At 38.1% G+C, this 20,584-nt stretch overlaps 1 protein-coding gene across 15 annotated transcripts in view; it reads left to right on the top strand.

Moving 5' to 3' along the window:
* The window catches only part of ARHGAP15 (Rho GTPase activating protein 15), a 347,486-nt gene that overhangs the window by 213,214 nt on the left and 113,688 nt on the right, over nucleotides 1–20,584 (top strand). For all 15 annotated transcript variants that reach the window (XM_075092818.1, XM_075092815.1, XM_075092816.1 and 12 more), the window contains one exon: nucleotides 6,352–6,450. In XM_075092818.1, the coding sequence (XP_074948919.1) occupies nucleotides 6,352–6,450 (99 nt within the window). The remainder of the gene's footprint in view (nucleotides 1–6,351; nucleotides 6,451–20,584) is intronic.

Here is a 20,584-nt window from a genome sequence, read left to right as displayed (position 1 = left end):
TCACAAAACTTCGTTCATGTCGAACGTAGGAAATATCCGCGTAGTAAATAAAGTATGTAGTTAACGAATTAGAAGAATAAGTAGGAGGGTAATAATCAGACAAGGGAATGTGTCAGACCAAATTGTAAATGTTGATCTGAAGATGAAGACGCGCTAACGCTTTACACGACAGAAAGTTATGTTTGTCATCGCTGTCCCACTTGCTTTCTACTCCTCTGCATAAAAGAAGCCAGAATGGGACCAGCACCATTCATTGCGAGGGGCTGGTGACGGGCTTCTCGTGCTCCAGCGAGAGCCCTAATGGAGACCATCAGTCCTTCTCGTTCCATCTCACTCATGCTTACACAAAATGTCTTTGGTCTAGAAGCATTTTGAATATTTTTTTTGAGATGATGTGTAATATAGTGCTTTTGCGTAATGTGTATGTGTCTATATGCACCCTTATGTTGATACGTAGCCACACACGCACAGAGACCTAGAAATAGTAAATAAGAGGCATGTTCCATGTCTGCCATTTTAACAGTGTTATTCTGAGAATAACTGTGTTCAAATTTATATGCGAGGGCAGGGGTCCTCAGTTCCTCGGGATTGAAATATTCTCAGAATTTACAGAATCTGCACTAATATGCTAGAAAAATAATATATAAATCTTCTCTTTTAAAACTACTTTATAGTCTATAATTGAACTTTGATCTTTGTGTTTGAGCTTTGTCATGATTTAATATTACCCAAAATGAATTGCCAACCTTCAACTTGATATTGGCCTGTTAGCTTCCTGATTTCTGAGCCTTTCTAGCCCCAACAACAACAACAAAAAAGGCTTCTGTGAAACTGTGATTTTTAAAGGTACGGTGGGTGTGTTGGTAATAGACTACTGCAAAATACATGTTCAGTAAATGGTAAAAACACATAAGTAACAACATCAATGACACTGGGAAATGAGGAAAATTCAGCTTTGCAGCTGTCAAGAAATTAATCTAGTCTTTTTGGGGGTGGATTTTTTTTCTCCCAAAAGCTAGACGATGAAGGAACTTCACTGAATTTATTTCGTCAGTTAAGGAAAAAACCAAAACAGCATAAAAATTGGAATGGTTACAACTGTTTCAAGATGAAAAGGAAAGCCCCTCAATTGCTAGTGAAAGGAACTAGCTGAGATTTGGCTTGATAGCCTATAGAACAGAGCTCAGCATATGTTGGTGGTTGTGCAGATAGCAGCACAGAGATCACCAACCACTTTATTTCCAGACAAGGGAAAACATCTTTATTGTCTCATATGTCTCAATGGACCTTGAAGTAGTTCAATGTAATGAGTGTAATGCTCATGAGAAGCCAAAAAGAGTAGATTAAGACCTACCTTTGGTGTGTTCTGTAATTCTTATGGGTTATGCAGGAATTTAGCGAGTGATCTGGTGCCCATAATGATTTAGGGAAAGTTAAGAAGTGTTTCCTTTGACTTGCAGGGACAGCGGGTCACAGGGGTATTTCTTTCTTTCTTTGACCAGTACCTGGGCCTTTGGAAGTAGGTTTCCCAGACCCTGTGGGTGGCCAAACAGTGGACAAAGTGATTTTTTTCCTTTGATGGGATGGTCATAAATAATTAAGATAACCTTAAGTATCTCATTTTTGGAGACTTGTTTTGAGCAGTGCAGCAGACTCACTCTCTCTAAATTCAAATGAGCTCTTGTCCCCAGTAAAAGACCATCATTTCTTAAAAGAGACCAGCATCTGCAGTACTCTCTATTTTCCCTTTTTCTGAGAATGTGAAACAAATCTGGTAGCTCATATGCCACTTAATAGTAACTGTTCACAAATGTAATTTTTTTTAAAATTGATGACCACCACAGATCAACGATATATAGTAAATCTCCAACTTAAAAGGACTGGCAAGATTCCCAGCTAGCATAAATCAGGGGAGCTCCACTGACAACCTCGCTGACTTCAGTCAGCTGAGGACCTGGCCCACTTACTGTAAAAGTGTCGTGGCATTATTTGGAGCCCAGTCTGGGACCAGCATCATTTTAGCGTCTGACTCAATATGTCTGACTGTACAGACCGAGCAGCTAGATGTAGTCACCTTTCAGAGATTGGCCCTTTCCAACCACATCCCTCTCCCTTCCGAAAAATCACTGCTCTGGTGGTGCCTACTGTTCTGTCCCTCTGTCTGTACACTCCTCCTTTATTTTGCCTTTTTGTTCTCTTTCCCCCTTTTCTCTCCTAACATTCAAACAGACACAAAGAAAACAAACAACTTGATGCAAAACTCTGGTAATCCAGCAATTCAGATCCAGATGTAGCAGACTCAACTCTGCTCCTGGAAGGCACTGAATTACAGACATATAGTTCATATTTCTAAAAACTTGAGCATTACACCCTTGTACCATCTCCTTTCGTGTCAGAAGCTGAGCTTCTCCCCAAGAAATGGGAGTATTAGCCATGCCCTTCCCTGGTTCTTTAATAAAAAACACTGAAGTATGAGTTCCTTCCAAGTGTGGCCACATCTCATCCATGTACACCAAAACCAGTTAAACAATGACATTCTCAGTGAGGATGTGGCTTTAGTGATTTTGTTTTAATTGTTTCTTTTCCAGAAGTATTGTCTCCCATAGACTAGATTTCTGCAGCTCAGAATTAGTGGCTTTGCTGCAGCCTGCGAGAGCTACTCAAAAAAAAGTAGCTCTGTCAGGCTCAGGGAAAACTTGAAGCTCACCAGAACAAGCAATTTATTGCAGCTGTAATCATCATTTTATTTTATACAACTTGCGAATGTCCATTCCCTCCTCTTCTGGTGTCTCATTTTATATCCATGTGCAAAGCTGTCACACACCCCACCATTTTAAATAGAAAGTTTAATGCGCAGATATCAGGGATGTGTAATGTAAACCATACCACCAAACATATTATGAATATATTGCTCTTCTTAAAAATGCTTGTTGGTTTTTCATACTACAGTATTGACTAACTGTCTGTGTTTGATGTATGGTTTACCAGCCTGATGTAGACTTATGGTTAGAGCTTAACTTGTTAGTTCTGCTTTTGCAGCCAATTCAGAATAACTACAGATGCCCCAAGATATTAAAATTGACTGCTCAAATGGACTCAGTGTGGGAGTTTCATTGGTTTTAAATTGATAACAGCTGAAAGAGTGAATGATTAAAGCTGTATATGGGCATAGTATGCAGCTCCTTTGTACAAGCTCTTGTGAACAGAATCCACTGTATGGGAATTGCCTTTGTTCTAATAAAAGATATTTCTGAACAATTGTTAGTTTAAATTTTTAGATGATGAAACAAGAACATTTCAGGAGCCTATAGAGGAAATAATTCCTGAGAAACTGGAATAACTCTGAGAAGATAAAGTGGATTTCTATTCAGAGGGGAGCATTTAAAGTTAAGTAGCATTCCATAAGGTGGTAATTGTGTCTATTTCCCAGGCATTTGAGTTAAATAAGCTGGATAGGAAACATAAACTGTCATAACAGGAGGTTAGGAGTGTTGTGTACATCTTTTTTTTTTTTTTTTCAAGTCATAAAGAAAAAAGTTTTGAAGGGCCTTATCACAAACAAATCAAACAAAGGCTTTTTTGCTTCTTTTATCCCTTTGGGAGCAGTTCTTATTTTCTGAAAAAATGTCCTGGGTAGTTTCCCCTTAAACTAGTTTTAAAATATGTATACACACCTATAAAAGAACAAGAAAAATAATATTTTAATCTTAGTTACACATAACTCTAGTTTACAAAAGTTAGTAATTTGCCATTCCTATAATTCCTTGTTTTCAAAACGCGGCACAAACAAATCTTAACTGAATTTTCCTCAACTCTCCCGGTGACCGCCAAGAGTGTAAATATGGCAGTGTAACTACTGCCATTCCCCTGTTCATGTACAGAAACTGATCCAGCAAAAAAATCAATTGACTAGAGAGAGTCATGGAGTTTGCAGTGCAGGAACGCCCAGAATTCAGAGTATTGGAGTCACTCATGTGATCGTGTACTTACAAATACTCATGAATTTCTAGAAGGGGGGAAAAAAATTCCAAAGCAGTGTTGTGTCGTCGTTTTACCATAGCCTCTATTGATGCCCCGTCACTATTAATGATGACTTGCTGTCCCTTCCAGTCAGGACAAAAATCCAGGGTGCCTATTTTCTAAAGAAGAGGTCTTCTAAAGCCTAACTGCAAGATTCAGAATGTGGCTATATCCATATACTGAAAGGTTTATAACATGAGGTTAAGCATTTTGCTGAGGATACAGAATCTGCACCCAGAAAAGAAGCATTGGACTAGGTGAGAACTGCGAAACAATTTCCAGCTTTTTCAAAATTTCCTGCCAGGAATACCAAGTATTCTGCACTCATACAGGGGTTTGAAAGAGTAGCTGCAAAATAATCCTGGAAGCTGGTTATAAAGTGGTTATAATAGAGAAGAGAAGCTGCTGAACACCCATGCATTAGTTTTGTTTCAGTTCTTCATGTATTCCCATCTAAACACAGTGCAGTTCTTTCCCTGTTTTGCTTCTGAAATTGTTTATGAGTGTCTTTGTCCACCAAATAAGATACATTTGTACTTCTTTTTAACATAATTTACATGGGAGACCATTCCATATTATGCAAAGAATTTGACAGGTCTTTGCTAAAATTTTAAAAAACAATTAAGATGTCAAAAGAGGAAGTGCTAGTACATTTTAATCATAAATCTCTGTATATATAATTACCACTGAAGGCAGCTATAAATGTTTTATGAAGAAAATGTAACCAGACTGTGCTTTGTCAGAAACATAACCCCAAAACATGTAACAGACTGTTCGTTAATGCTTAACGCCACACATGCACACAACCTTCTTCAGTGTAGTTCTGTGAACCCAGTCCTCCATCCCTTCTGCAGCCGAAACTCCGACTAACTTAAATTCAGACTTTGATGTACTCTACCAGAATGCAGATCACATGCATTGGGAGGTGCTGGAATATACCTCCCTGATACATATCACGAAGTCCAAACTACCCCATCCACCTGATCGTTCCCTGCTCTGGGGTATTATAAGTGAGAAAAGGCAGTCGAGTTGCTCTTGAAATCTAAGCTTCGTAAGGAATCGTAGTGACTGATGATAGGAAAGTGAAGCTCCTTGCAAAGCAAAAAAAAAAACAAATGGCTTTTGGCCTGTTAGAAAAAGGTGTGCAGCTTGGAGGAAGAAGCACTCCAACCGATTCTGGTGGAAGATGGTGGGACTGACTACGGAGGAAATGTCCCGTGCCACGGGAGCTGTAAAGGACAGCAGGAGCTCCTGCTGTTCTGCGAATGAGCGTGTTTGTTGGGCTTGGTCTGCAGAGCCCAGGCTTGTGCTAGCACCCATCAGATATCTATAAAAAAATTTTGAAAGCCTCTACCCCAATTTCCAAACTGTAGTACTCTGTTGAAATGTTCTATGGAGACTGTCTCTTTGGATAAATGATGATAGTATGCTCCTATTGTTTGAGCATTTAACTGGCTCCTATTGACCAGTTTCTCTCATCTCTTTGATTCATTTTGATTCTAGCTGACAACATCCCCATTACTGATTGCTCTTTTCATAATTTCTCAAACTTATAGAGTGGCAATAAGGTGGAGGAAGCTGATTAGTAATCTGAGTTTAACCTGCTTATATAAACATGAATTAAGAACAACATTCAGAGTTGATCAAAACTTTGAAAACGTAAAACCCAAAAAGTAGCATTACTTAATTAAATGCTTATTGATCAAGGAAACAACACAAATCACAAATTAAAACTGAATTAAAACTCATCAAATGACATCTAGTACCTTTTGTTTTTTAAACAAATGACAAAAAAACCCAACCTCCTGTAAAGATGAGATGAAGCTGTACTAAGTCCTAATGATACAAAACACTGAAGCCCTTGCCACCCTCGTGTTGCTTTATGACAAGAGTGAAACCTGGTATGCGTGGCAGAGACAGGCTACCTGACAATATGAGTTTCAAGGTTGGACCATCGGTTACTATCATGCAGAATTTTGGCTTCAGCGAGATATGGAGTTGTATCTCTAGAATTGCCTTTACTTTTTTATGGCAGGTCCAAGCAAACTCCGGAGACCTCCAAGCATCAGAAAGGTTAAGGTCAAGGTGTAAATGGCAATTGAAACTTGAACCCAGGGGGAAATATCCAGGTACTCTGGGCAGCAGATATTAAGAAATTTAGTCTATTGGCAGAAGTTAACAACCACTAGGAGTCAAAAAGGATTTGTTTCCAACTTTGTCTGTCCATCTTCGATAGCTCAGTTTTTAATTAATATGTAAGCTCAGAAGACAGAACAATCCCACTGCTAATAATATGCCTTAATGTATTTTCCTCTTTTTTTCCAAATGCAGATCAAATTTTTGGCTCCCATTTGCACTTGGTTTGTGAGCACGAGAAATCTACAGTCCCCCAGTTTGTAAGACTGTGTATCAAAGCAGTTGAAAGAAGAGGTGAGTACCTTAATATTTAACACTAATTTTTTCTCTATGAGCAATCATAACTCTAAACTTGTCACTCTGCTCGAATTGCCGGGGTAGGCACGCAGTACATTTTATAATATAGTTATGAACTGAACTATATCACATTCTGTATCTTCATTTTTTTTATGTGATAAGACACTAATAGAACCCATTCATGCTGATTATTCCTTATATTTTGTTTGACATGTTGTTGTTGTTTTAGTCTTTCTCTGGGTAAGCAAATGTTAAACATCAATAAAATGTCAGTAACTTTCATTCTGAAGTCTCTGGTGAGCATAATGCCAATACTTTTTCCTAAGCCCTGAATTGTATTCAACCAAAACAAATGTTAATCTAGTGTGACTGTATTTTTTTAAATGCATGCAGGTGTCTAATTTTTACAGTTATTTTAAAAAGCCATAATATTGGAATCAGTGTTCATCCTCATTAAAAGTTTTGATTAATTTAATAAGTAGGATTTTCATGGGATAAAAAGACATGCTCAACACCATTGCCTGCCTTCCTTTCTTCAGAGTGTATCTTCTCTCACTGAAGGTCATTTTCTTTGGAAGGTACATGCGGTAGATGCAGAATCTTAAAATGTATTGTATAAAAATGTGAGGCTTCATCACCATCTGTTACAAGTTTACAACTTGTTCCAGGGATCTGGGGAAACATATATCTTGCAAAAGATAGAAAATTTATTTTCAGAATAAGGCTGGGTGAACCCATTGTCACTGCCATATACTGGAGTCTCAGAACAAGAGAACCAATGAAAAATAAAAGGATACTTAGACCGTTAACCACAAAGGAAAAAAGCTATTTTAATTCCATCATTGTTACCTGGTTTTATAGTGAAAGGTGCAATAAAACTACCCTGGAGTTTCAAACTCTGGGAAATTCATGCTTTAATTATACGGCAAAGAGAGCACTGGGATATTATTATTCCCAGAATGATTGGCAGGAAGTCAGAGACTAACAAACTGGAGATCGTTCGGTAGGGGGAGATAGTAGCATTGGTTTTTTTGGAGGAAGGCTGGAGGCTGGATAAAGAAAGAGACAAAGAAAGGGGAGAAATGTGTGAAGTGACTATTAATAGAGGAGGAATTGTGAGGAGAAATTCAGAACATGAAAAGGAAAGGCAGAGATTAGATTATAAGAATGCCATGCCATGCAGAACATGTCTAATTGTTTGGTTACGATCTTAGCACAGGTTCTCCAAAGGATGCACTAGATACTTCGTAGATGTTTTGTGGTATCTGACCGGTTGTCCAGGAGAATTGAGGCCAGAGGTCTCTGCACTGCTGAACTGTAGAAAAATCTAAGAAACCTAATTAGGTGTTTATTGTCTGTTTGATTATCAGAGAAATGTTCATGGATGAAAATTAAAATATCCCTGTTCCTTCAAAGGACTTCATCCTTCGGAGTATTGCATTACTGTTCTTGTTCAAACTTGCTGTGACTTAGGGAAGTCTACCGCTTTTAGTTAGTCTAATATGTAAATAAAAGCTAATCATATGGCATGAGATAAAATTTTCATTTTATCACTGTATTTATGAGTTTATATTTGATATACAGTTTTTTTCTATTATCATTTTCATGGATTAAAATGCTTGCATTTACTCACATTCTATTTACTCAAAGTGTTGTTTTTACTAAGTTCTGGCATAAACTATCTCAGGACAGCAGTAATTTATGTGAAGCTAAGTCCAATGTTTATGCAAGCTTCTGATGACATTTTATACCGGGGTTGGTATTAGGAAGCAGTATGTGGAGGTGCCAAGTCTCCCGGCATGGCTGAGACTCAACAGATCTGAAGCCCTCCTCTTAATGGCCAGATATGCCTCCAGCCAAGATACTCAACTGCAGAGTCATGGGAAATGCTTATGTACCAATTATGGGAAAGGCACATTTAATGAAAACTGTATGTTTACTTTCATAGTCTTAGGAAGATGGCCTAGATACTCAGTACAGCTGGCATATTGGCTGTTGTAGAAAAGCTTTTTTTTCCTATTTAGAAAATATAGCATCTACGTACTGTAACTGTACCAAAAATGTTCCTTGTGTGCTTCATTTAAGATAAAGGATTATTAGGAAAAAAGACCTGAGGAGACTAACCCTAACTGTTACTTATGAAACAGTCATAATGTGCTGAACGGATGTGTTCTTATTTATCAGCTCATGGATTTAACTAGTCTTTACCTATTGATTATCTATTTGGTTTTCTCTTTATTTTTAAAACGTCTTTTCTGTGCACAGAAAGTCTAGCAGTGATCTGAATAAACCATATTAATTAGTACATTTTCCTGTGTACATGAGGTTACATACAATAGCCAAGTGCAGTAATATTCTCCCACAGATCTAAAATGTAGAGAGTGTCATTAACTGTTGGCAACATTTTCTGTTTAGTTACACTATTTTAAAATTAATTTCTGCTTTGAAATCAAAGGATTTATTCTGAAATTATTTTGCTGCAACTTAGATCAGGTTTTGGTTATTTATCCCCTAGGCTACTGTTTGCTTATTCACCATTTCAGGACAGAGGTGCTTTATAAGATTTAGCCTAAAAATTCTTACACCATAATGCATATTTATCTATCTGACAAGGATTCACTTGTTCAAGAGCAAATTCTATTTTTTCCAGCCTCTATTGCTATTTGTAGTTATTGAAATAGGACCGGGAGGCAGAAGGTCTTTCTACATTTACTCAGCCATCTTGCAGAGATGGTAGTAAGAGTTTTTTAATAAAGAGTCTCAATAAAAATGTGCCTAATCTTGCAAATTTGCAAGGCAATTGTCACATTATTTCTCTCTTTTTTTTAAGCAAGCTCAGTTTTTCTTCATTCTTCCTGTATTATTTACTCTTTTAGAATTTTTTAGGAACTCCTTGTCCTGAGTATTTATCTGTACAGACCTGTGCCACCAAAGTCAATAGTATCTAGGCAAAGAGCACTGCATCCTCGGTATCCAATGCAATAGCCTAAATAGAAAAAAGACCCCATGCATCTGATGTGACCTGGTGAAGATAGGAGAATAATTCTGAACCATGCAATGATCAGGTTGAAGAAATACCATGGCTATTCAAAGATTTCTGACATTTCTTAGCTTTCTACTTTCTGAGGGACTTGGAGGGAAACTCTTTCACAGAACAGTGTATTCCTTGTTTTTTCTGGGTAGTCTTTTACTTTGCCATCAACATCTACCTCGGGCTTTTCTGGGGCTATCTGCTGACCTGCCTTTTTCAACCTGTTTTCCATGCTTTTTCTTCTCCCCAGAAAGTGTCTGATAGGTATCCCTGACCATGAGCTGAGCAACGCAGCAAGGAAAGCCTGGGACAATCCTCCCAGTGTACTATAACTCACGTGCTGTGCACTCCTGCCAAGGGTGGGGCCCGTTGCAAGATATTTGGTGTTTCTAGGCCAGATATTATTTCCAGGCATTTCTTGAGTCACCTATTTATTTTGTTATCCACGACCCTTTAAAAGTGCTGGCTGGGTTTTTTTTGCATTTTTTTTTTTAAATATGTGAAAGGCATGAGTAGAACGCATTAAAAAAATACAGATAACAGTTTGCATTGTACCTAAACGAAATGCCATCTAGTACGTCCCATACTAAAGTTTTATCATGTAAAAATAGTCTGCTATTAAACCCTTTTCCAGGGATGATCATTTGTCTGTGTGTCTAATGACAGAGTAAATGAACACCCCGAGCAGTCAGCATCCTAAACCTACCGAGGGTATCCAGTGCAGTTTAGGTTTTGTAAGGAAATACAGTACTAATGCTCCAGAGAAATATAATTTAACTTTCATCTCTCTTTTGAAACATCTTTCATTTTCTCCCTCCGTCCCCAAATCCGAGTTAGTGTTCTCAGATCAGCCTAAATGACATTGCAGGCAGTAAAGCTGATGATTGCAGGTACCGTTTCCCTCCTAAACTGGACATTGCAGACATTGTTTTCTGTTGCTTTTCTTGGAGCACAGGATGCTCTGACAGGAATGATACACAAAATTACATATTTGATTCAATGCCTAAAAGCCACCCTGGGATCCATAACCTTGCTTAAAGATTTAAGAAAGACCTTTAGTCCACTTCTGAGAAGGTTCTTAGCTTAGAAAACTTTATCTCTCAACTTTACTTCTTAGCAGCTGTTATGTTTTTTTGCTGTCGTTTGTTTGACAGGATCCAGTTATAGGTTCCGATGTCTGTTTAAAGAAACAGGGAGGTTGTTGGCTTTAAAATTCCCTTACTGCTTGTGTGTTCAACATTTTCCCAGGCTTTTCTACATAGTTTGCCAAGTAAAGGGACTGACCTTTTGTAGCAAACACTTTTTCATTTCTAAATGCTCACTTTGATTTTTGTCCCATTTTATGCTCATTCCAAACTGTTTACAACCCACTAAAAATGACTGTGAATTATATGTTTGTGTAATGGATTCCTTTTGTGGTCAGAGTGGAATGTTTACTTTGAACAATTAGTTATCTTTGGGCAGATTATAGTGACCTGAAAAAAGAATGGCTAAAATTATTATAGTACCTTAACTATTTCCTTTTGTTATCTTCTCTGTTTGTTCAATGTGTTATTTACTGGGTTTCATTGCTCTGAGCCCCAGTGAACAAATCATGTTAAACAAGAGCCACAACCAAAAATCCCTGAGCATAAGGCTCTTGTTTTGGGGGGCTGAGCTGCTGGGGTAAGACAGGGTACGCTAGGGAGGCTTCAGAAGTCACCGTTAGGCTGGGTGTGCAATTTCAAGAAGACATGGTTTTCAGAGAAGTTTTTATGGCTTGCTCTCTGAAAATCAGATTTCTGAAAGGCGTCCAAAGTTTGACACCCCAAAGCACCTGAAATCAAGTCTCAGTTTGGCTTTAATATCCATAGCTGTGATTTGATTATGCACAATATCATTGCAGAAACACACACACAAAGTCTCATACTGCAGAATATTCAGTGTTTAAGGAAGAAAATCTCTTTATGGGCAAAGATAAAGTACCTTATGGGATGTAGTAAAGAATACAGTCATCCCGATGAAGAGAAATGAAGATAAAAATGGTATTTTAAACTACCTCACCTCCCAGATGCCATGCTGCCCTGTGACAGAAGGTTGTGTCCTTTTCATCAGTTTTATCTCTTACTCTAAAAGCTAAAGTGCAGCTAAAAGCACTTTAAAACCAATTTATTAAAAAAAAAAGAAAAAAAAAAAGAAAAAGAAAGTGATATTTCATTACCTTCTAAATCATATACCGTTTAAAAGGTAGTCAGTATTCTGGTAGGAAGTTTACATAGAGGAGAGTTCACTTATCTTAAGGAGTTAAGCAAAGAGGAAATGAGTTTTAAAAATATAAAGCATTGTGAATATATTTATATAGCTAGGAAAAAATGAGTTTTTAAAACAGTTTAGTGCTATCTCATTTTTCTAACAGAAGAAAAGACGGCAAAAGGATTGAAAAAAAAAAAAGAATAAAATCCCGAACACCTCCTAAAGCTGATGACTCCCATGCTGGGATCACTAACTTGGGTTTGGTGTAGTTAGGAGATTTTACGAGCGCAGTGAAGATGGCAGAAGGCATGAGGCCTGTGCAGCCAAGATATGTATTAATAGCCACTATATAAAACCTCTAGCAACTTACATCCCTATATGTATTGTAATCCTCCATATTATTAGACTTTTATTCAGCGACATGCTCCTCTGGGGTGTATTTAGCTTAAGTGATATTTTTTATGTAGTTGGTTCTGAAAAATGCTTCAGTCCCATTCCCGAGGACCTGAAGAAGGCGGTTGGAAAGTACAGGGTGGTTTTGCCAGAGTATGCTCACCACCATCTCTGAGCTTCCATTAAATGTACAGTGTTCCTGGGCTACTTCCCAGCACGATCAGACCAAACCCATCAGCCGGTGGCATAAAGGATTTGTTCTGGCAACATTTCCTTGAGAAGAAGGGAAACCTCAGGAGACTGACCTATCCTGTGCACAGGGTAGCTTTATATTTCTGTCTGAGTGCAAGATAATTCTCCAACTGCACTCGGCTCCTGAATAACCACTGAAAAGTGTTTTATTTGTTTTCTCTCTGTCGTATCTTTTAGCATATTTCTATCCTCAGTGCAAGAAACTGGTCATGAACAGCAGCTTTTTTCCTACAAGATCATTCACTGATTTTCATTACTTATTGTCCTCTGCAAAGGTATTTTCCAACCTTTTTTTTCCTTCTCCCAGGCCTACACATGCTTCCTTGCTTACTCTGATATAATTTTACATACTGTTTCCAGTGGCTTTAGAATTCAGTACCCTGAAAGTACAGAGATCATATTGCTCCACCAAATGATCTGAGCTCCCAGTTCTGCTAATTTTGTACTGTTCATTCTTTCCCACTTTGGGATAATCTATTATGCTTGGATCCAGGCACGCACTAAAAGCTAATACTTCCATGAAGAATGTGCAATTTGTACTGTTTAGCTTGTGATGAGATTCCTGAAGTCTTTTATGATTCTCTCTTGTTCCAAGGAGGCTTCTGCTCCCAACTTTTATATGCGCTGAATGTAAGGAAAGAAAAAAAAAAGAGGAAACGAAACAAACTGATAGGAAAAAAAATTACACATGCACAAAAATATCCAGCAGTTCAGCAGATAAAGCTGAATTCCAGGGAATTCTAGTGGGCTGAAGAAAACTGTTTCTGAGGGCATTGAACTATGTTTACTTTAAAGTGGCCAACAAGCATAAACTTAAACCTAGAGATGAATGCAAAATAGAACAACAAATTTCTGAGAAAAGCCCTTGCAAGTTTGTGATTTAAAATGTTTCAGGCTTTTTTTTTTTTTTTTTTTAAATTCTTCTTGTGAGTAGAAATTAAGAGTGGTTGAATTTAGTGCAAACATATTGGCAAGCTTTCCTCAACCATTTCTGACTTCAGGCTCAGGCAATCCCGCTACAGCCACCTTTCTTAGAGTAAGAGCCAGTTAATAGCGTTGTGCAAGGTCCAAGTCAGAATTGGCTCTGAAGGGTATTCACTCTGGGGCCTCGGTGTCTGCTAGAAAGCCACATTCTGAGTTAGAAAAAAATATCAAGAAGTGTCAACAGGAAACATCACGGAAGGGCATGCAAGACAAATTAGAGAAAAGGAGACAACAGCAGGGGGGAAAAAAAAGCAAAAAAGCCTTGCAATGACAATGCACAAAAGAGGGAGTAAATATATATTTTAAAAATTTGAAAGCAGAGATGGTAAGCTAGTTAGAAGAAGAAAGAGCCATAAAAAAGGCAGGCATTTGAATCAGTTGCCGTCTTTGTCATAGTTACCTGATACCTGTTTCATTGATTAATCTGTTCCGGAGAAATGTATCCATTCCTATGAAGAAAAGGGGGATTCATATTTTAAACCTTGCCAGTAACAACAAGCAGACACGCAGTGTGCACCAGAGTAACATTTACAATGCCTGGGCCAAATTCATGCCTTGTGTAATTTTATTGCTTTTACTGGAATTACACCAGAGATGAGTTTGGCCTTTTGCCTTTTTCTAGCATTGTATAATATATCTATTAGTGAACGTGTAGAAGGAAACAGGATATTTTGCCTTCAGAATTTTCCATAAAATCTTTTTCGATAGGCTTAATAAATAAAATAAACCATTTAACCTGGGAAATAAAAAAGAATCAAACAACATTTTCTCGATATTAAAATAATGTTAATATACTTTGTAAATCAAGTAGCTGACATTTGTACATGCTGAAACACAAAAGTCTAGAGAAATTTAAAGCCAGTTGACTCTCTCTGGTGCTTACTCTGTGCCAAAGAGAAAATGAAGGTCCTGATGTACCCCCTGGTCAGAGTCAGATTCAGGGAAGCTCACACATGAGGGTATCCACCTCCTAGCCATGAAAAAGATAAAAGGATAGACACAAAACCCCCACTTTTTTTCCTCCTGAATAAACTGAGGATATGAGGCACTATGCTCTAGTGTAGTGCACATGCCATCACAGACAAGGGGCTGGCAGTATTTCTACTGTAAACCCCATTTAGTCAGACTTCACAGCTCAGCCATTAATAGAACACTTTGGGCTAACACTTGACAAAATGAGTCTTGGCCTAGAGGAGATGTTCACACACACAAAAAAAAACCCCAAAACTTAAGTCCATTAAGTTCCTTTAGGGGTGAAAAGAGATGTAGTTCTAGTTTCAGATTCTTCCAACAACCCTGTTGCTTAAAAACTAAAGTTCTGGTTTTAAAATAAAATTATGAAGGCATAGTTCCACAATGTGGACTAATTGCTTTTCCTGTGGAAAAAAAAATAAATTACTACAACTACACTATGCTTTTTTCAAAAAAGTTTTACAGCGATAAAAGAAAACGCATAAAAACCCCTTTTGCTGTCTGTATGCAACACTATGGGGTCAGTTTAAAAAACCCTGTCTCCTTTCTCTGCCTGCGATTCAACGGAGCAAATAACTGCAGTTATATTTTATTACTTCAATTATTTGCTGTAGCAGCTTGTGTTACATCAATGTTTTAACCATATAATATAGCAGATTGATACCTAAGTGAGAGAAATTGTACCAACAGAAAGCTTCAGGAGCAAAGCAGAGGGCAAAGTAAGAGGGCAACTTAAACAGGAGGCTTTATGTTAAGGAATTCACTTCTTTAAGAGAAGATTCTTTAGCTCATTTTACTCCCCTGAATTTATGAAACTGATATTATTAGCAATCTAGTAACGGAATTGTCCCTAAATTGGCTAGTGCATGATAAGCCCCCATGGAATTAACAAGTCTTTTAAAGACCTCCAGTTGCATATTTGCTTAGCAGATTGTTTTATTATAATCAGGATCCTCACAGATCATGGATGTAATTATATAGCAAACCAACTTCTTTTTGTCTTCACACAGACAAACAATGCTCCCTGGTTTGGGAGGAATGACATATATGTAAATGAGAGCAAAATGTGACCATTTTGTTTCATAACACAACAGAACCGTATCACTGGGAGCCTGAGTAGCTCCAGCCAGCCTGATCCAGCTCTCTCTTCATGATTCCTTCATGCACCTTTTTTTCTGGTGTCACAGATGATGCATTTCAAATAATTGAAGTTCTTGTGAAACAGATATTGCTATTAGAAACTGCTTTCTGTGGTTTATTCTACTTTGTAACAGTTATTTCCTTCTATAGGTTTTCTCCTTCTATAATTTCTGCTTTACTGATACCAGCCTCTGCCCACCAAAACAGGTGGACACTTCTCTTAGGGACCTGAGTAGATCAGTTTTGTGGTCAACCGTTGTTTCTTACATTTAAGGAAATGCCTCAGTGTTCTGGTGGATCAGGGCCTTGAACTTTATATGTTTGAATCAGAAATATAAACATCCAGATTTTCTCTCAGGATGTAAAAACAAAGAACAAGAACTTGTTCAGTTGCCCAGGTTATTGGCTATTTACAGGTAATACTGAGGTTCTTAAAATCACTGTGGACCTCTGAAACCAAGGCTACAGTAATGGGTCGTCTCTGAGATGTCTTCACTCAGAAAATAAGCAAGTCCTCAAAAGACAGAAAGAGGCTATTCCATGCCTCTTCCCTCCATCTTCCCAGGAAAAGTTTCCCCCAATATTTCAAACCATATGTTTAGATTTGTCACTCCTGAACTGACATGGTGTTACGTGACATAACACACCAAAGAAGCTGCCACCAAACGGCTTCCCTGTGCCAGCAGTAACCACACAATGGTGTTGGAGGTACCACAACTTTTTGTTTACTTAGAAATGAAATAATTTTGATGAGTGTATGGTATCAGTTAGCAAGTGATGAGTTCTTTATGGCGATACTGCTCATGTTGACTTAAATGGAAAATGGATCAGCTCCGAAACCTTTAATAAGAGAAGTTTCTTAGCGTACTTGTAGTGATGCCCTCTGGAGCCACTAGAATTACAAAATCTGTCGGTAAACTTCGTAGAAACTTTCTTTCATGGTTGTCTAACTCATATGATTGAGATTAAAGTGAACAAAATCTTGGCACATAGTTTGGCAGCCGAGAAGCATTCCTCTGTGTGTAGATGTGTGTGTGTGTGAGACAGAGAGGCAGAGGAGGAAATTTAGCAGCCACTCATTTGGTGTTAAATTATCAGGTGTTACATATTTTTAATAAACCTTAGTAGAAAGATAAGATACATCCTCTTCTAATGAAAACTGCTTTCACTTAGTCTGTAAACTTAACTTTGAACAAGCTGAGCTTTTGCTCTAACCACTGAAAACAAAATCATTCAAATTCACCAACCCAGCGAAACCGTAAGCCAGACTTGAACCCAAAGAGGAAGGTGGAGGGTGCTAGAAGGGTGCTCTTTCGGTAGTCAGGTTTTCCTAGTTTACCACTCAAAGAGAGGAGGTCACAAATGGCTGTATTTAATGCCCCAATCTCTGACCTGCAGGACTAGCCTCACAGCAGTGGCTACTCTCTGGTCACAAGCAGCACCGACCCAGTGACAGAGCTCTTTGCACAGGAGCGCTTCTACCATCACTGAGCAAAGACACGATTTTTTTTAAGTACTTTGCAAACAGCCATGATATATTGATGTTTGAAAAGTATCAGAATTTGCACACTAGAAGTTGTTCACAATGGTTTCTTTTATTATCTCTATTTCGGCTGCATTTTTGTATTCTGATCTGCCGTACATTAAAAGCACAAAGAGCAGGGCTTACAGTAAGAGTTTGTGTTAGAAACTTTGCAACTGTCTTGGATGTCTCTATAGTAGATGTCATTAATAATTACTGGAATTTTCACCAAAGAAGGAAATTAGATATGGAAAACACTGCATGCCAGCTTCGCTTTTCCAAGCCTTCAGAAATACCAGCGGGTCTGTGTGAACCCTAGTAAAAGGGATGATATTGGATTTCTACCTTCCTTACATCATTCCATGTCACAGTCAGCATTAAGATTCAAAGGCAATGATTCAAATCAAAATTCTTCCTATCGCTTCAAATTTTAAAATCATTATCTTGCATAAAAATACCAAATTATACTGATATTTATGCATTCACTTCATCCAAAACTCAGCTAGTAGATATCCACTGCTTTTTATTGCCAGCAAGTAGGATTTTTCTTATCAGAAGTCAGTATATTTCTGTATTTCTTGCATATATCAGTAATGTTTCTGTTATATTATTTGTATTTCCTTGTGGTTTATTTTTTTTTTCATATTTCAAAGTAGAAAGCAATCTGTTCCATTTCAGACTATACTTAAACAGCCTCTTTCAGGACTTCCTGAGCAATTAATACACAAGTTTTGTGCTATGTTTAATACATAGCAGGGTATGTAGTATACCCTGGTATGCGTGTCAGACCATAAAATGAAAACTATGGAGTTGCTTCTGTCAAAGTAATGAAGTATGCACTAGTCTTTTAGTTTTTAGCACTCCTTGTAACCTAGTTCAGGGTTTTTATGGTTTCTGTAGATATCTTGACTACATTTTCTGCTGAAAGTTGCTTTGGTGATGGTTCAGATTTTGCCCAAATTAAATGGAGGAGGGAAAAAAGCTTTTAAGTTACCTGAATTTGCTTAGGGACAGTAAATGTAGTGGGAATGACAGGAAAAATAATATATATATATATATATAACTGCAGAGTCCTGCAGCTAAGAAGGCAGAAAAAGTGGAAAACTATCTAAGGGCAATAGCTTTGTGTCCTATTAAAATTAGTATTTCCATTTTTTCACATGGTACTGCTTTATGTCACTGTTTCATAACACTAAATATGAGTTCTGCAAAAACAAGAACATTTTGCTCATTTTTGTCACACAAAAGAAGGTGTAAGAACATTCAGCGGAGTCCCATAGTTTTAATCATTATTGTGGCTTTAAATGTGTGCAATGTACACTGGGAAAGATATTATTAAAGTAAAAGTTATCTACGTGTATGCATATACACGCACGCATTTATATCACATTTATATGTTAGACAGACATGCAATGCTGAGAATTCAGTAAGTTGGTGTTAGCTGCGTATATACTTATCTTACAAGACAGCCTGAGTTTTCCACACAGGCATGGACTCTAACACCCAAAGGTGTCTGATAGTGTGCCTTAGACTAAAGAATCTAATTTTTAAATGTTTTCTCCCACTTAAAGACAAAAAGCAAATACAAAGATAGATGCCTCCAATACGATATGAGTGAGCAAAGTCCGTTACCAACTGCACGAGAGCCCGAACTCCATTTTTAGAGCAGGGTTCTGCACATTCCTCCTGTCAGAAATCCAGAACCAAGCTGGTCTAATTTCTAACTGTAAGAAACAGATCCAGCCTTCTGTGTTATGCAACGGAAGAAGTACTATCAAATGCCTTGCTGATAGTTCTTTAACCGTTGTTGAACTATAACAGATAAGCTCTATGTTTGCATCCACTGCTCAGCAATGCACAGCAGCTGTGGGGAGTGGCCACAGAAGGTTAGGCAGGACCCGTTCCTGAAGTCAAGATAGATAACCTTGAGACATCGAAGCCTGAACAGAACGTAGCTTCAGGCTGTTGGGAAAAAAAAAAATGGATCTGCCATAAAGAAGAGTATTGGGTTTATCTAGACTCCTCAGCTATCTCTAAAAAGCCAAGGAATGATGGAAGAAGCAGTCCCGTGACTTCGAATTTCCATCCTAAATATCCCTGTTCCATCCTAAATTTCCTATCCCAGTCACTGTCATTAAAGAGAAACAAACAAAACCAAAACCCAAACTCTTTGCCAAGCAACGGCACCACAGTCCAGAAAATGCAAACTCCTTACCCATTTTGGCTGAAGATTATGTGTGCCCCAATGCACAGTTCTTCTGCTTCCAACCGTTAACTGTCCACCAAGCAGCAGTACGAGTCAGGATGGGGAGGTGACATTACTGAGGTCTAATTTAATCTCTCACTATTGTGTAAGACGGGAAAAGATTTGTCCCTACTGTGCACTAAATTCTCTTTAAAATCAGCATTGGGAGTAAGGGATGTTTGGAGAATTGTATCTGTCCCTTAGCTTTTAACCGCAGTTCAGTGGACCTGCCTGAAAGTCCTATGTAGTCCTAAGTGGAGAGTCAGACCCCCCAAGGTGCAGTTTCCCTTAGAGTTCTGATGTTGCTCAAAAAACACAGGCATGATGTTGGTGATGATGGATCCCCAAATGAAGCACAGTTTAACCAAAGTGGGAGGATTTAGCAAAATGCATAAATTTCTTGTATGCTACTGTCTGTAACAGGCGATCTTCAGCCAGTTTAGTGAGCATAAGTTACAGCTGGCTTTTGCTGGAATAGTTTATGTTCTTGACCCTCCTCGGTTGTATAGCCAATAGGGAGTTGTCAGGCTACATGTGTTTTTAAACTTCTTTCAGCTAAATCAGAAATCCAAAAGCAAAATACAGCTCTCAGCAGTATCATGTGGAGCTGTGACACTCCCTGGAGGGCTCGGGGTCCATAAACCAATGAATGGATTACAATGAGGCATAAATGTAGTATTTTCATCCATGACAGATATAATCTTGAGCCTGTATTTTTCATGTTACTTAACTCTTTCAGAACGTGATGTGTGACAGAAAATGTCTTATAATGTACATTGCAGTAAATATCAGTCAAGTATGCTTTATTGCTGAGCTCTACATGTTTCCAGAAGTTAACAGGCACAGCTGGGATATAAGAAATGGCAATGTTGTATATATTTCTTGAACATACAAAATACCTTGGCTCTCTTCTCCCCCACCCTCCACATTACATCCCCAGCTGTTCTGATCATGTCACACAGTGGATGAGTTCTTCCATCATCAACTTCTCCAAAAATGATAACCTTTATTCAGGCTTTCATCCTCCCAAAAATAAACTGCATTATCAGCATTGTCATCACATCCAAATTAGACTATCACAGCGTATGTTGCGTGGCAGAGAATAATAGAAATGGTAACTGATGGAAGGTGATAAACTGTCTGTTGGGAGCTGTACCTAGCAGAAAATACTCAGTGCTATTATTTAACATCTATTCATTTTCCTACAAGTGACTCAAATCACTCTACCTGAAATTCCCTTCTGCCAGTCACCATAGTGTCATACACCACAATGCCAGACAGGTGGGAATTGGAAGGCACACATCCATGGAGACATGAAGCTGATTATATCCCAGGAGAGTTGCTGGTGATGGACCATTCA

The sequence above is a fragment of the Phalacrocorax aristotelis genome, chromosome 5 (assembly GCF_949628215.1).
Source record: "Phalacrocorax aristotelis chromosome 5, bGulAri2.1, whole genome shotgun sequence".
NCBI classification, from domain to species: domain Eukaryota; kingdom Metazoa; phylum Chordata; class Aves; order Suliformes; family Phalacrocoracidae; genus Phalacrocorax; species Phalacrocorax aristotelis.
The sequence above is the reverse complement of the archived record's forward strand: the minus strand, read 5'-3'. Positions and strand labels throughout refer to the sequence as shown.